This window comes from Microplitis mediator, chromosome 10 (assembly GCF_029852145.1).
Source record: "Microplitis mediator isolate UGA2020A chromosome 10, iyMicMedi2.1, whole genome shotgun sequence".
Taxonomy (NCBI): Eukaryota; Metazoa; Arthropoda; class Insecta; order Hymenoptera; family Braconidae; genus Microplitis; species Microplitis mediator.
Genome location: NC_079978.1, coordinates 335,007 through 352,798, shown reverse-complemented (window position 1 = coordinate 352,798; position 17,792 = coordinate 335,007). Strand labels below are relative to the sequence as shown.

General features: G+C 33.2%; 1 protein-coding gene across 4 annotated transcripts in view; it reads left to right on the top strand.

Annotated features, from left to right (window-relative positions):
• The window catches only part of LOC130676530 (mucin-2), a 42,076-nt gene that overhangs the window by 21,695 nt on the left and 2,589 nt on the right, over positions 1 to 17,792 (top strand). For 2 of the 4 annotated variants that reach the window (XM_057482830.1, XM_057482828.1), the window contains exons 2-12: positions 5,115 to 5,289; positions 7,565 to 7,663; positions 8,533 to 10,363; positions 11,191 to 11,246; positions 11,916 to 12,064; positions 12,173 to 12,372; positions 12,518 to 12,564; positions 12,757 to 12,894; positions 13,989 to 14,027; positions 14,902 to 15,095; positions 17,207 to 17,432. In XM_057482830.1, the coding sequence (XP_057338813.1) occupies positions 5,282 to 5,289; positions 7,565 to 7,663; positions 8,533 to 10,363; positions 11,191 to 11,246; positions 11,916 to 12,064; positions 12,173 to 12,372; positions 12,518 to 12,564; positions 12,757 to 12,894; positions 13,989 to 14,027; positions 14,902 to 15,095; positions 17,207 to 17,432 (2,987 nt within the window). In that variant the 5' untranslated portion in view covers positions 5,115 to 5,281. Of the gene's footprint in view, positions 1 to 5,114; positions 5,290 to 7,564; positions 7,664 to 8,532; positions 10,364 to 11,190; positions 11,247 to 11,915; positions 12,065 to 12,172; positions 12,373 to 12,517; positions 12,565 to 12,756; positions 12,895 to 13,988; positions 14,028 to 14,901; positions 15,096 to 16,656; positions 16,883 to 17,206; positions 17,433 to 17,792 lie in introns of all 4 variants that reach the window. The other 2 variants (XM_057482829.1, XM_057482831.1) reach the window with 2 other exon arrangements.

The following is a 17,792-nucleotide window of genomic DNA, read 5'->3' as shown; positions in this document are numbered from 1 at the left end:
ATTTACCTTCAGTCAATAATTTTTTTTTTTCTGTGTAGATTGGAGTATCATAAATCGAAAACGTAACTAGAACCTATTTAGACTTACAATCAGAAAACATAAGCATTCCGGAAAATTTTTTTCATTGATTTTGTACTCTTGGATTATAATCACGTCAATTCCGTAAAATTTCGTCGTCCGCCTTTCTGGCTCTTAAATAAAAAAATTCGTATTTTGAAAAAAAAATTTTTTTAGTTTCATACTTCTATCTAACCCTATTATATCTTTTCATATATTATGAAATCAAGATTATGAAAATTGTGATTACAAATATTGAAATAAATTAATTAATGTTATCATTAAACTAAAATCATAGCTCATGAAATTACCAATTTTTTACGAACCAAAATACAAAAAAATCGTTCAATTTACTTTCAAAATGTCCAAAAAGGTTTAATTCAAGTTAAAAACGTCAAGCATGTTCAATTTATGTCTAATATTCCGACTTGGGAACACTTTAAAAAGGTCATAAAAAAATTAATTACTAATTGTAATTATTTTAAAAGTTATTATTAGTATGACTACAATATATACATTTATTTTATAAATAATTAAATCAATGAGACTGGTGATGAGAGAAAGGCATTACGAGGCCGTTCTCGAGGTCGTTTGATATCGATCGATTTTCTTCAGATCACTCTTTACAATTTCATTCAACTCGTACATAATTTTACCTTCATAATATATATCTATATATATACTCATCTTAGAGATCCTCTTATGTGTAAGTCAATGTCATTCATCTCAAGTTCATCGTCATCTACGATTTCACTTACTGATGTTTCCTATCAATGGGTAATTTATTCATCAGTTTAATTGATCGATTTATCAAACTCTACCTGTTTTTTTTTTCTTTTAAATTGATTATCTAGTATTTGTATTTAAATTAATCACCGAGCGCATTAATTATCCACTTTATTTTTATCAGTGTCGCAGTTTTTATTTAAAAACTCGCGAGCTCTCTAACTACATATTTATATTTCCTTGTTAAATATATTTGCTAGACATTGTTAAATAACTTATTTGTGTAATAAGTAGATTTAAAGCGATCGTTTATCAGTTAAAAAAATAAAAAAAAAGTTTACAATAATTACCTACTCATTAGCTCGTTATTCCCGGTATTCATGTACATGGGAAGTAAAATAAAATGAATCTTCGGTAAGACTGACATGAGAATTTGATATAGTTATTAAATTTTTTTCTTTATTGTTAAAGTATCTAGTTATATATTTTTATTATTTATTTATTTATCGTAAAACTGAGACTTATTTTAACAATTATCGTTATTTAATACCCAGTATAAGTATAATAAATATTTAAAACAATTTCTAAAGTATCGGAAAGAAAGTGAGAAGAAAAAAAAAACTAGTAATCAATGCGAGACTGATTGTCTATTGGAACTCGAGTTTTATTTGATTTAAATTACCGCAATTATATTTTTATCTCAACGTTTTTTGTGGGGATCAGTCTACAGAGACTGTAAAATACCCGTAAACTTTTTATTACTAAAAAATTGTACCGTAAAAAAAGGTCGGGATGAAAAATAAAATAATTATTTAATTAAATCGAAATGTTAATATCAAGTGTAATGACGAAAGACTTGAGTGGTATGAAAAAAATTATATTTCTATTGTTTTAAAAGTGTTTCTTAATACACAGTAACTACTTAAGTAATTTATTAATAGAGAGTAAGGAAAAATGGTATATAAAATTAAATTGACATAAAGACTATTATAATTTATAACTTATTATATGCACGTCCCACTAACCCGCTTTGAAATCCACCATAATCTTATATACTTTTCCAAAGCATTACATTTGCACATTTTGCAGATGACGAGAAAATTGTTTAATTTTTTTTTTTAAATTTAAATTTCTTCTTAACTAATAGAGAATGTTGGTTTAAATATTCATTAACTTTACTTGTATATACATTTAGAAATTTATTTGCTAGTGATATTTTTCATTTTTTATTAACATCATAATAGACCAGAAAATCGCCGCTGAAGACAAGTGGGTCGAAATGGTCACCTGAAAATTTTCAATTTTACTTTTTTCAGACAAATCATTATTTTTTATAATTAAAAAAAAATATCGATATGCAGAAGTGCTTCGTCTATGGCCGTAAAAAATTTTGTGGTCAATTAGAAGTTTGATTTTTTTTTAGGAATTTTTGAGTCAGCGGATTAAAGAATTTTTTTTATCAAATAATTGATTGGCCAAAAAAATTATTGCAGAGCTCCAAATTTTGAATCAGCCACGGTTCGAAAATTAAAAAAAATCTGTACCCACTTCTGTATATTTACCATTTCAATAAGTTTTTAAAAAATATTTAAATATTTTTTAAAAGCTAAATATTCATTTAAGTCAAAAAAAAAAAAAAAAAAAAATAAGGCAGCCGGTTTATTCCCTTAGTCGACTTGTTATCCACATGGTACACACGCCCATGTCTTAAATATACATAACACAGTAGTGTGTAAGTAAGAAACAAGGTCGACCAAAAATCCAGTTACTTTTCACTGCACTTACGTAACTCAAGATCACTTATAAATATACTATACATATATATTTTCCTGTGCATTTGAATGCTGGCAGGACACGTTTGCAGTGCAATCGAAAGGAACTGCAAGTGGACGACAAATTTAAATAAAAACATTCTCTTAACAAAAAATAAAAAAATGATAAATATTCCACGTAGTTTATTTTGCGTATTACTTCTTATTATTTTTTTTTTTTATTAAGCAGTTAATGTTATTCATGCATATCAATATTATTCAACCGCGACTGCCTGAGGACTGACGGATTTAAATCAAAATTCATTCCACATAATTATGTAATTATTTATTAGGTTGATAGTTTTATATCAAGCCAGATAACAGTCGATAACTACCTCGTGTAAACTTTAAGTACTTAACATTAACACTTTGAGTAATTGCTGCATAATAATAGGTGTCTAATAGCTGTGATTAGTTTTTCGATTAGTGTAATTCATTAATCTTCATTGTATTTAAATTCTTCGTTATTTTGTCATTGTATTTAATATTATAATAGACATTAACCACTAATCCAGACAACCGTGAATATTATTCCAGTAGTCGTATATTCCTGTACAATTACAAGCACAAGAATAACTACAAGTACTTTTAGTTGTGACGCAACGCGATAAATCCCGTTCGATTTCTTATAGACTTTATCTAAAGCCTGTTTTCCTTCTATTCGTATCGTGTAAGTTTTCTCTCTTAATCTTTGTCTCTCCCTCCCTCCTGCCCCCTCTTTATCTCAGTATACTCATAAAACAGGTGTCTAAAGCCACACTCTCATAATTATATCAAGTCGACTTGATATATTTAAAAAAACAATATCACTTTTTTTCAAATTACGCAATTTATTAATTTTCTCTGACGTTTATTTGTTCCCTATTGATATTAAATAGTCAGCTGTCAATTAGTCTCGTTATTTTATGATAAATATTATAAATATGGTGGGGGTGGGTGGAGATGGAGATGGGTTACGGTTATTACAAGGAAATGTCATGGTATTGTAAAATGAATAATGATAGAATAGGAAAACCAGACCGGTAAATTCTCTGAAAGCTAGACGGGCGTCGATATATATACGATATAATAGAATATAATCATAGCATAACCTGCTGACGCCCAATAGAACCGCGGAAATGAGCTATTGAATTTTTGCTGTTCTCCGAAGCGATGCGAATGCCCCCGGGGAGTGGATAAGTTCCAGGTTATAGATATATTTATATTAATAAGAAAAGGCAAAGAGAAATACCAGCTAGTGAGATATATATGATGGCTGCATAACTTTATACATGTGAATTATTGTGGAGTATAGGAGAACAGAACTTGTTAGGTCAGACAGAAGTCGACACGGATGAGCAATTATGATTTCGCTCACTTTATCGAGGTTAATTTAATAAGTTTTTTTTTCATTCGATCAAAATGTCTACTATAATTGGATTTAAATCGGCAGTAATGATCATTTATTTATCATTTATAAATAGTGATATAATTAAGTCAAAATTTTTTGAGACTACACGGAAAAAAGAGCAGTTGAACAATTACAGTTTTTACAGTAAAAAAGGCGTTCGGGGCCCAGACGAAAAAAATATATATCCGGGCCAATCTGCATATATGAGACATACATTTTTATATATGTCGTTTATATGCAGATTGGCCCGGATATATCCGGATATGTATTTTTTTCGTATGGGGGCAAAAATCTTTAAACATTAAAGCTTAAAAACTGTAATTTTAGAAATTTGTTATAGTAATAAAATTGATACAATTTTAAGCAGCAAATTTTAGAGTTTAAATTGACAATATCGAGTTTGAAACAGTAATATTTTTTATTTCTGTAAAATTTACTGATAAAAAATGTAATTTTTAAAGTTTCAGACTCGAAGCGCTTTACTTCTATACGAAACTGTAATTTTTCAACTGCTCTTTTTTCCGTGTAAAATTACCTTAGAAAATAATTAATATCAATAATAAAAAAAATCAAATTTTAGTGTCACAAGAATTTATTGCCTCACAATTTTTGTTTATTATGAAAAAAAATAAAAATAAATTCAAATAAATGAATTTTTTTAACAGATTTATTGACGTAGTTTTTAGTATCACTTTTATGTAAAAATATTTGCTAACTTTCGCGGTTGTGTGGACAAAAATAAACTTATTTATTAGTACAACTTTCAAGCCTTAAAAAATATTTTTATTTTACTATAAAATAATTACAACGATCTGTAAAAAAAAAAAAATTCTTGAGTGAAATAAATGTCCGGATTAAAATATAGTTTTTATAATTTTATAACACATTAATTACCCACCTCGTCTTCTTTTACTGTATATTTATTACAGGTTGTTAGAATTCATCATTAATAATTCATAGGCACTTATAATTGTATTAACAATATAATCGTAATTAAATATTTATTGTTTAATTACTGGAATAATTATATGACTTTAAATAATGCCTTTGATTGATATCAGTATTTTTAATTAAAAAAAAAAATAAATATATGTATGATAATTATTATTATTATTATTATTTTGTTGCAGAATGTCAGAGAAATACTCCAAGAAGTCCTCGAGCGAGTAGAATTGACGGAGCACTTGAATTCGAGTGTCCCGAAGAATTCGGTTACTATCCCCACCCACGTGACTGCACTCAGTACTACGTGTGTGTATTCGGCGGTGCACTTCTAGAGTCATGTACCGGGGGACTTATGTACAGGTATACATAATATATATATGCATTTATGAATATACATGAATTTACTTATTAGAAATATTTAAATAACTCAAGAAAAATAAAAAAATAAAACCAGTTGAGTGATAAAGTAAGCGGACAAATTCAAGTCCTTTCACTTGTCGCATTTCCACATGTTGAAACAATTTCCTCGGTCCCTAAAATACCGTGTAATTATTTTAAAAACTACATTTACTTTAAAATATATCATTAATGAAAACATAATACGGATCCACATACGAGCGAGGATGGATGTAGAAAACGGAGTTAATACTCTGCTGGGTCTTGAGACATAACATCAGCAGAAGTTGAGAATGAAAGTGAGAATAGAACCTGGACAAGTTTTAACATAATATTAGACTCCGGTAATCATAAACGCGAGTATTCTTTTCTCTCATGTATAATAAACCGTCTAGAAGTTTACTTGTCCGTATTGAGGATCGGTTTCTCATTCCAGCTATTGTTTGGACCCTCTTTACTTAACAAGTCGTGAGACTAGTCCCTCCATGTTAGCATTATTTTATGGACATACCGCTTAATAAAAAATAAAGCAAAAAAAAATAATAAAAACTGACGTACGTGCGAATTTATTTTCATATGTACTCTACATATTTTTCCGTCGCGGGCTATTGTTTTATTATAAATTCTAATCCATTAGTCATTTTAATTATTCTATAAAACTAAAAAAAATTTCGTTGAAATTAATTAGACAGAAAAAATAATTTCTTGGCTGATTAATTGGAGATTAAAATTTTCCTGGGACTGGAAAAAATTTTCTGAGGGCGAGTAAAAAATTTTGCATCAAGAAATCTTTTTTTTCTGCCGTACCAACAATTAATTAAATTTTGTAAACAAAATTAAAAACAATAAAATCTCAATATTTATAAATTTTCTATCCGGTTGACTGAATAAGTTTAACCAGTCCAAAAGTCTCACGCGCTTTGAATAGTAAAAGGATATTTACCCGTACCACGTATCCTACCCCTGGAATAAAAAATGATGGTTGTTGTGGCCACACCCAGGTCACCGTCGAGTCGAGTCACGACGCGTGTTCGGAGTAATGTTATAGTCTGTCGTTATATTCATTTTATATAAAAAGTATCCGCGCTCAATATACAAATATATATGTACACAAGTATTTATTCAAAGGATACACGTTTAAATATTTATTTGCTTATATATATATATGTATGTAAACACATGTGTAACTGGGAGTGTGACGTTCAGGTAGCGAACATTATAAATGTTTTGTGGTACGGATAACATGATCCAATTAAGGATAATCAAACGAAGTTATCCCTGAAGCGAGTCGTGTAACTCCAAATACGCGATATCGCAATTTAATTCTTAAACCATTCGTTAGATTAGTCTACATGACAAAATTAGCCCTGGGGTATTGATTATTAGCTATTTTTATTTAATATATTATTATTTTTGAATGGTATTTTATTAAATGGCCTTTTACATCCACGGTAATGACAAAAAAGTTAAATGTGAAATGTGATTAAATTCCAATTGTCGTCATGTTATTTATTATTTGTCAGGTGGAATTATTTACACGGGATTATGTTTTACTAAATTGGAAATATAGAAAGGAGCTGGGTCTCGTTTTTAAAATACGCGATAAAAAAAATAATTCTTTTAATATTTATACAATTATATTTTATATAATATATCGATCTAGATCCCACGCAACGATTGCGACACATTTATAAGTATATGCACATAAATATTTATAGATTTGGATCACGTATTGTTCTCAGTCTTGTTGTTAACAGCGAAAAGGAATCCGAAAGTCGAAGAAAGCAAGGTCGATTTGTGATCGATTGGTTCTCGAAGGCACGCGGATCGATATAAATCTAGATTGTTGTTCTATAATAGTACACCCGGTTGTTTTATAAATAATACCGCAGGTCCAACTAAGTATTATCAACTGGACTTACAACTATTTCTTATTAACGAGATTTTTATCACGCCTGATGTTTATTTACATTTTTTATTGAGTCCATAAGACTTTCAACGCAACCTTTGGTCTATTAAATTTTTTACCTCAATAATACTCTTTAATTAATTGTTTTATTCTAATAAATTATACGTCTCAATCATGGTATTAAGCGTCTTTGTAAGTATCCGGTTGGAATAAATACCCATTAAAAAAGCCATTAATTAATTTAATATATTTAATTATAACAGCTATACTTTTATATTATCATTAAAGATTTATTTCTGCGATTTATTTCTATCATTTATTTTTTTACAGCCATGAGTTGCAGACCTGCGACTGGCCGCGTAATGTCGGCTGCCAAAGCGGTGCGTCCTCTAATCAGGATGTCGAAGATGAAGATCCTTTGTTGGAACGGTGAGCTATTGGTTTATTTTTTGCTCAATAATTTCTCAAAAGAGATCCGCTAATTTAACGATGCCGGAATTTTAAATTTTGTTAAGTAATTTTTTGTCTCATTATGTAAAAAAAAATTATAATAATAATAATAAAAACAATAATAATGAAGCTACGAAAAGTTGAGCAATAAAGTCTCAGTAGTCATTATAAATTGCAGACAAAAGTGTATACTACACAATTTCTCATAGCGCATTATTTTTGAATGAATAGAGAAAAATACATAAAGACCAACAATAATACATTATGGTATACATAAAACGATGACTCGTAATTCATTAATGTGAGTGAAACTGTCGGAAAATTTAATTCAACCCGAGCAAACTGAGCTCACAGACAGTTAGTGTTGGTAGGACGTAGATGTGGTGGTTTGTAAGAGCTGAAAATTAGGTCCAGTTGCATTATTAAGAAGAAAAAGTTAATCGTGGTAATCTACCTGGAGTAAGTGTTGGTGTGTTGCCGGAAACATTTGCCGAGTCATGAGTATTATATAGCAGAGTCTGATTATAGCTGCGAGTACTCCTGGGAATTAAGGCAAAACTATTCCAAGAGCCTTTTGATCTCACTAATTTTCTTCCTTGTACTGGTGGCCTCTTGCCCTCACTCCCTCGTAGCTACTTGCTGAACGATGCTTTTTACATTCAATTATCGCACTCTTTCCCTCAGTAGCTCGCGGATACATCACATTATTTAACAACATGATTACGGTCATCGAGCCCCGTTACTAATTCCTAATAAATACTGTACTGTTATCCCATAATTTGCTTACTGATGAATCTCTCCATCAAAGAAACCACAGATTCAATAAATTTCGTTTGTACTTTTTTCAGAGCCGCTAAGGCTGAGTCGCAGCAACGTCAGCACCAGCAACGCCAGCCAATCCAGCGTCAGCAGGTACAAATAACGTCACCATCGCCGTCATTATCTCAGATACCAGAGCGCCAATCTCGTCATCGTCCACAGCAGCATCAGCAGCAGCCACAACATCGAACGTACCCTGATGAAGAGTACGAGCCAGCATCGGAGATCGAAAGTGATCGTCAGCAGCGCGTGTACCGCGGCCAACCATCGACGATTGGTCAAGTCCAGCGGGACCGCGACGGCCTCAGGAGGAACATTATTTCCGTAAGTTCAACGCACCCGTCTCACCCTGCTTCCATCACAACTCCACCAACACCACCACCACCACCACAGCTGTCGTCCAACGGGGACAATGATAGTGTGGGACACGAGACAACCGCGAGTCAATTGACAGCCTCTTCCACTACAACTAAAGATCGTGATATCACAACTCTTACATCAACAACAACAACGTCTTCGTCGTCACCATCTGCAGCGAGCAACCCGACAGCAAATCTACCGGCCAAGTCAAGTGTCGGTCAAACACGCGATAGAAAAGATTACGCGATCCATGAGGCAACTAGACGTAATTACGTTATCGTCAGTTCGCCTTCACCTTTCAAGCTGCCGCCTAGAGAAGACAATAATGATGATGATGATCTAACAGTCGTAACAACACCTCAATCCATTAGAACGTCAGATGATCATAGTGATCAAGCTTTCCAAGTAAACTTTATTCCCGATCCAAGTGTCAATTCGCCAGCGGAATTCAGTACATTATCAGAAATTGAACAGCGTGTAGACTCGACGGTGACTCAATCAATCGGAGTAACTGATGATCTAGAGCAAAATGAAATTTCAGTGAGTCCGCCAGCGACTCGAAAACGTCCGATCTATGACTTTTACGATGAACCTATTGGCAAAGGCGATTATATTACTGCCTCCTCGCCTGCAAGACCCAGAGTTAAATCACGAATTGCAAATCGAGGAAAGGAGAGATATCATGGCTCGAATTACGTTACCATGAAGGTTGTCCGCAAACGTCCGGTCTTTGACCGCGACCAGGATAGCAAGGACTCATTTAAAAGTGACGTGACAGTTCCACTTAGTCGTTCTACCACTCCCCAAATGCCTCCATCATCACCATCACCATCACCATCATCATCAACGCCATCACCACTACCATTAACGTCAGCAGCAATGGCAGCGGATCACCGTAAAAAAATGCTCCTTCCTCAAAAGGTCCCAGTGCCGACTGTTAAATCTGACCGGTTCGACGATACGCCTACGACTCTGAGTCCAATAAAACGAGCCTTCATTATGAGCAAACTTCAGCAGCAACGGGACCAGGAAGACGTCGAAGGCAATGAAATATACCCGACGTCAAGCCTACACCAGCAGTATAAGTCTTTCGAGTCTATGAAACATGACATCAGCTCGCCCCAGACCTTGAAGAGCAGCAGTAACATGTCTACCTCCACAACTTCCACCACCACAACATCATCAACATCAACATCCACCAGGATTGCTGCCGTTAAACTGGAACTATCAACAACACCGACACCATTCCGGCGTCACGCGACTGCGGGAACCCGTGATGAGATCGAGAGGAATGAAATATCAGCGACATCCGCGAGCGTCCCACCACCAGTACGCTCGCCGGCGGTAAATCAACTGAGAAGCCGTCATGATAAAAAAGATCTGAGCCTCTCCACTGACGCTACCAGTTCTACAACCGCTGCTAGCACTACTACTACTGCTACTGCTACTGTTTTACACCAGCATCCGTACTCAGGACAACGTAGGACCAGCACGACACTCGTAAGTCAAGTCCAACACGTTCCTTCAATTGGCTCTGACTTCTTCTATCGGCCTCTGAAACCTTCAATTCTAAAAACCATCAATTCCATCGACATCAAGATCTTGATCTTCTTGGCAAATTTATTAATATAACAGTAATATTAATAATAACAGTAGTAATAATAATATTAATAATTAATAATAATAATAATAAAAGTATTATTAACATAAATAATAAAATTATTGAATAAGAAAAAAAACTGATCGATTGCCGACGTAATCGATTGTGTCACCGATACACCAATAATTAACTTGTCTGGCAGATGTCTCGTGTTTCCTTACGGCAACGGATACTTAACATATAAATGCCTCTCTGAAATTTTCTACAGTAACTTGTGAAATAATTATGCAAAATAATAAAAAAAAAATTGAAATAAACTAAAGAAAAGAAAAAAAAAAAACCTAAAGAGTGGAGACGCTGTAGGATTAATTATGAAAAAGTCAGCGAGTGCTCGTCGTCTTTGTCGAGACGACCCGTGAAATCGCGTGGGCACGTGCGTGACGGTTTAATCCATTTACCAACTTTGAGAAAGAGACTTAGACTATACTAGAAATTTAAAAATATTAAGTACTGAGTAAATAAATTATCTCCATTAAAATTTTTCACTCTATTTTATGTATATGTAACTTGACGCGTTACTTTACTCAACCATTATCTTTCATTCTTTCCATACAAGCTAATACCTATACTCTTTTTCTCTATACCAACCATGAAGGACTTCCTTTATGGCCACTGTGTGATAGTCAATTAAATTCTATAATTGAACCTGTCTTGTTTTTTTTTTCAGGAACGGGAGAAGGAGAGTTTTAATACCGCGCGCTCACAAACTGACAGTCCTTACAGGTAATTTTAATTATAAACAGAAACAAAAAAAATTTTTTGGAGTAAATGCAAATTAAATCCGTGATTTTATTCATTTAATTTACTCGGAGTTCATTTTACTCCGAGGGAGAGATTTATTTAAAAAAAAAAATCCACGCATTAAAAATTTCCGAAGCATTAAAATTTTGAAAATTAAAAAAAAAATTATCCGCATTTTTATTAATTTAATTTCCTCAGAGTTCATTTTACTCCGAGGGAGAAATTTATTTAGAAAAAAAATTCCGCGAATTAAAAATTTCCGAAGCATTGAAATTTTGAAAATTAAAAATAAAATTATCCGCATTTTTATTCATTTAATTTCCTCAGAGTTCATTTTACTCCGAGGGAGAGATTTATTTAGGAAAAAAAATCCGTGGATTAAAAAATTTCCGAAGCATTAAAATTTTATAAATTGAAAAAAAAAAATTATCACGTTCGATGATCGATAATTAAAAAACTAATTTATTTGTAATTTTGCATAAAAAAATTTTAAAAATTCCAAAACTTCAAGCGACGGATTTAATTCGGATTAACTCCGGATTTTTCGCAATATATCTATATATTTATATATTTAATGACATCTTATGCTCATTAGTAATTATTAAATGCTGAAGATAATTTAAATTTTTGTATAATTAAAAATTACCACAGAACCATTCCTTCGGAGAATCCACGTGTTGTAAAAACCACAGCATCAACACCTGCCGTACCAGCCCCTACTATTTCAAAAGCCTACTACGATCACGATAGTTATCCTTACTATCTCTACGACGATGACGTATCTATTTATAAAGACGACGGTAATATGACGAAATAGTATTAATTATATTTATTTATGCTGTGACAACACCTAAATTTAGCTCAGCTATTTTACACTCTCACAATAACTTGTGCTTCTTTATCCAAAGATTATCCCCAGTACACGATTAACCAGTCGGTGGCTATTCAGTCTCATCCTCCTCAGCAGCAGACCGTCCGCATCGCCGAGGTCACGCCGAACTCAAAAACATACACGCAAAAGTCGAAGAAAGTTCCCGCCAATGATGTTAATAAATACAACTTTAATTCCGAAGTCACCGCCGCGGATTACGACATCTATGACAACCAGGTAATTATATCCGTCTACCACAAATCGATTTTTGTTTTCTCATTATTAAGCACCAATTAAATCTTAATCTCACTCTCGTAATCTAATATCAGAGCGGTTGTTATTTTATTCAAATTTATTCTAAACAAAAATATTTTTTTTTCAGGGTCACAAGAACAAGTTCCACTTAAACGACGGCCAGCAGTCTTACAGGTGATAATATAACTATACATTATCGACAACAATGTCTCTGTAAATAATTCAGCCAATTATTTATATAAACTTTCATCATACTGTAAATTCTACCCACGCTTAAAATAATGTCGTGTCGTTGAACTCGTTCATACTAAGCCTGTACATAAAAAATATAAAAATTATAATTTTCTATTTGCAATTTACCTGCAGGCCAAACAGCATCAGTCCTCAATTGGTTCACGTGACAACACCAAATGCCATCGTCGATGCCTATGTACCATTAACGACAACAACCAAGGCGCCGCCGACAACAACAGCCCGTCCTTACACTCCAGTAACAGTACCAAGGTGTGTGCTGTTTATTTTCTTTTAAATAAACTGCCATTAAAAATTCATATCTCATCCATTTATACACTGTAAAAAATCACCGGGGTAAGTCCAAGCGGTGTAGGTGTTAAAATTATCGGTGTTAAATTTACCCCCGGAAGCGGTGTGAAAATAACACCGCCACCGGTGTAAATATTTTAGACCGGTGTTAAAATAACGCGGCCGCCGGTGTAGATATTCTTTACCGGTGTTAAAATATTTAACTTTGTGAATATTTTTACTTACTCGATCACTATACTTTTTAATAAATGATATTTTTTATAAATTTTCATAAAGAACTGACATTTTTTGTGTTTTACAATCTTTAAAATTAATACTCCAAGCGGTCGCAATTTACACCGCTTTTACACCGGCATTACTCCGCTTTTACACCTGTTACCCCGCTTTTACACCGATATTACTCCGTTTTTACACCGGTTACTCCGCTTTTACACCGGTTTTACTCCGCTTTTACACCGATATTACTCCGTTTTTACACCGGTTACCCTGCTTTTACACCGATATTACTCCGTTTTTACACCGGTTACCCCGCTTTTACACCGATTTTACTCCGCTTTTACATCGGTTACCCCGATTTAACACCGGAATTTTTAACACCGGTGTATTACTCCTCCTACACCGGTGTAATTTCATTTTTACACCGGGCGGAGTTAAAACGAGTCCATTTTTAACACCGCTCTTTTTACAGTGTACAGATAGCATCCAATGCGCGTCAATATTAATGATGATATCATTACCAATGCGTAAATATAATGACTCGTGTTTAACATCGACCGAGACCTAATTTCACAAAACGCACATCATGCAATCCCACATTTAAACAACGTTATTTAATTGTGATTCACTAACGAAATCGAACGAACACTAATCGTTCTCTTTTATCCACTTTCACCCTCATACTGAAACACAAATTCATATACATATATATATTTGTACTCAATGATATAAAATATGTACTTGCACATGTGTATATTTATAACTATATATAAGTTGTATTATTCACTTTCGTTTTCCATCCGGAAGTTGTATTAAAATAAATTCACTTTATTTTGCAGCCGAAGCAGACCACACGTCAACCGAGGAACTGCACCACCGTAAGTTTAAATAATTATTATTTTATATTTGCAAAGAGAAATAAGGATTTTTTACTGCAAGACATGAAGATAAAAATTTTCTCAAGGGATACGCTACCGGACCTCTTTCTCACACTCAGAAAAATAAACGGGACTATCTTTGTTGCACTCGTTGAGTAAATGAGAATTTTAAAACAATTTTTCTCAGACGAATTAGAATTTTTGAAAATACGAAATTTCCAGCCCTCAGTTAAGGTTTTAAAAAACGCCAAAGACTCTATTTTACGCTTCTAGTGTTTGTCCGTAAATTAAATTGAATTGAAAATCGGTTACCGTTACCCCTGAAGACTAGAAATTATTTCGTGGCGCAATAAATTTTTTCTTACCCCCAATTTTTTTTTTTCTCAAGTCATAATGAAAAAAATTTCTTAGTTCAAGTAAAAATTTTTCATGTCAAGAATTAATTTTTTCAACGTGCGCTTAACTCACACAATAACAATAGCAATTATTTTTTTGCGCATCATCGAGTGACCTATTGAGCAATAAATATATGCGCATCACTCGACGACATTAAATCGCCTGTTTATCTCATTAATTATCTTAAGTTAATTGGTCCTCAGCATGTTTGACACACTAATTATATAATTACAACTATTTATTATCCTCTAAATGTTTACAATAATAACAACACTGCAATTATTTTAAACTCGTTAGCATTTTATTTACACCAGTACTCACAATTATTTTCGATTATTACCCAAAGGATTTCGCCAGTTAAATTTTGATTAAAAAAAACTAACCGGCGATCTGTAAGACCGAGTTAATTACTTACGGTAAATAAATAAAGTTTATGTTGACAAGCTTAAATTTATTATGTATTTTTTCCTACGCTCAGACGACTACGCCCAACTCTTAAACCATCTACGGAGATAGTCTCAAAGGCCCAGGAGTTTGTTGACATCTACAGGTATCCCGCACAGAGACCGGCACCTATTTATCCAACGCCTCAGGTGGACAAACCAGCAGCCAAATGCCGCAAAGATGTTTGCTTGCTTCCGGATTGTAACTGCGGCGGACCCGACATTCCAGGTAACCCATATATTATTTTTCTCTGCCACAATACAACCAAAAAATAATTACCAAACAAAAAAACATATTTTAATTTATTTAGGATTACAAAATATATTTTTATCGATTCGACGTTGGCTATTCATAGGACTGTCGTAATAACAAGCGGATTGCGAAATCGTACGTCATAATGGACATGACAATTTATAAATTTTAAATGTAGTCGGTTATTTAGCGGGATGAGATGAGTTGGTGTCTTATTCATACAACTTTTTTTATTTTTTAAGACTTGATATAACGGAAGATTTTTAAAATAATTATCATACAATTATTTCATACATTTACCGATTTACTTCGGTTACAGTTTACAATAATTGTATTCATCCATCCACGTTCATTATTATCTAAAAAAAATATATATGTATATATATATGTTTTGCTAACATATTTAACACAATGCGCGATGATGATGAATAACAAAGACTTTCATCGTCGTTAGCCAACGCAAAATAAAATATGGTATGTCCAAAAAACATTAAGAACGTCAATGAAGAACAGGCATGTCAATTGTCTACATCAATGTTATTATATTGCAATGCTCATGCCGAGTTACTTTCACCGATTCTAATGTTACATATGCTACGCATTGCGCGGGACATTCGAAAGTGAAACAAATCCCTGTGTATGTGCTACATATATACATAATACGTGCTGTCTGCTGTGTACGTACATTATTTATATATACATATATACAAATATGTACTGGTGTAGAGCCCAATTAACGTTTTATTCGTCGCACGGCTCTGTGAACGTTCTCATGCGTACAAACTCAGACATTATGTCTCGTAGACTCAGATATGTGCTACTGGTGTCAGTTCAGCTGAAAGTCAAAAGCTGATATATATTTTTAAATTTCAAATTATTTAAATTTCTTCATCTCTTGTAATTTTAACAAATTTCTCTTAGAGCTGGAGACAGTCACGGTTCGCGGGCGTTTGAATAAAACCGCGGGAAAAATTGAGATCGATGAAAAAAGAGCGCGGACTTTCGATGGATTGAACTTTTATTTATTTGTCATTGAGGTTTTATTAAAAATGATTTTTTATGGATTATGTTTATTTATGAATAAATTTATCTGATGGATTATTGTTGCTGCATTATGTCCTGAATGCTTTTCCGCGTTGTCTCGGTTGTGCAATTCGTCATGAGATTAATGTATAATATTTATCGACCATGAAAACACCGTGCCCGCGGTTTCAAAACGTCTAATCAACAATAAGATCTATTGAGACGTTTTTATTATTGTACCGCGAAATGTCTAGTTATATATAATATATATACTAAGTATAGAATATATAGTACTCTGGAAAGTATATAGAGGGTAATAAATAAGTATACTTATCGCGCGGTTTATATAAAAATATATATCTATATAAATAAATAAATAAACAACTGGGAAGGAGGCAGACGGATTTAAATTCAAAAATTTATACTTTCGATTGATTGAATGAAGTTATAGGTTTGAGTTTTTATTTAAAAATTTCGAGGGTGACGAAAGAAAAAATACATGATTTAAATTCAGGTGGACTTGCTGTAGAACAGACGCCCCAAATAGTTCTCGTTACTTTCGACGACGCAGTGAACGATCTTAACAAAAAGCTGTACGAGGACTTGTTCGAACGAGGGCGTAAAAATCCAAACGGATGTCCGATATCAGCGACTTTCTATGTGTCCCATGAGTGGACGGATTATAGCCAAGTCCAAAACCTCTATGCTGATGGACACGAGCTCGCTTCTCACACAGTCTCGTAAGTCCCGGTACACTCCGAGGCTCGAGGCTCTGAGATTCTTGGTCTTCTGTCACTAATTTTTTTACTTATCGCTTTGGAACAAAACAGACTCATAGGAACCAAAAAATCCCAGGGAAAATTTTCACCATTTCCTGGGATTTTAATTCATTATTTTAATTCTATCAAATCTTTATAACTAATACTGGTGCTAACTAAAAAATTACTTTTTTTTCTGTTTTCTCTGGATCTCGCTCCCAACCAACTAACAATCCATAAAAAAAATATCATTGCACGTCCTGGTGATTCTGATTCCCCGTGATCCCGAAACTCCATACAATACAGGAGACTATTTACCTGAGGAAATACCGCAAATAGTCTTGCTGACATTTGACGACTCGGTTAATGATCTGAACAAGGGACTCTATGCGGATCTATTTGAGAAGGGACGTAAAAACCCAAACGGCTGTCCCATCTCCGCGACATTCTACGTTTCGCACGAGTGGACTGACTACAGCCAAGTACAGAATCTTTACGCTGCTGGTCATGAGATTGCTTCTCACACGGTGTCGTAAGTATCGCGTAATAATACTCATCATCATCATCATCATCATCATCATTATCATAATCATCATTTCGAATCAACCATTACACATATACCTTACACATTTAATTTATTCACGCAAACGAGCCTTACAATCGTCTCGTTATTATTTTACCTTGGTCTTTAACGCTAATGGTTTAAGTTTTAAACAAACACTAATTACACATTGCAACATTTTATCGGTTAATAATAAAAATAATTAAGGAGAGAATAATAATGAGACCAGTTTCTAATAATGCTTTTTTATTTTCTTCATTAATAATAATCATAAATAATTTCGAATGATGAATCGATCAGCCTCGTGCTCGTAATACTGTAAACAAAACT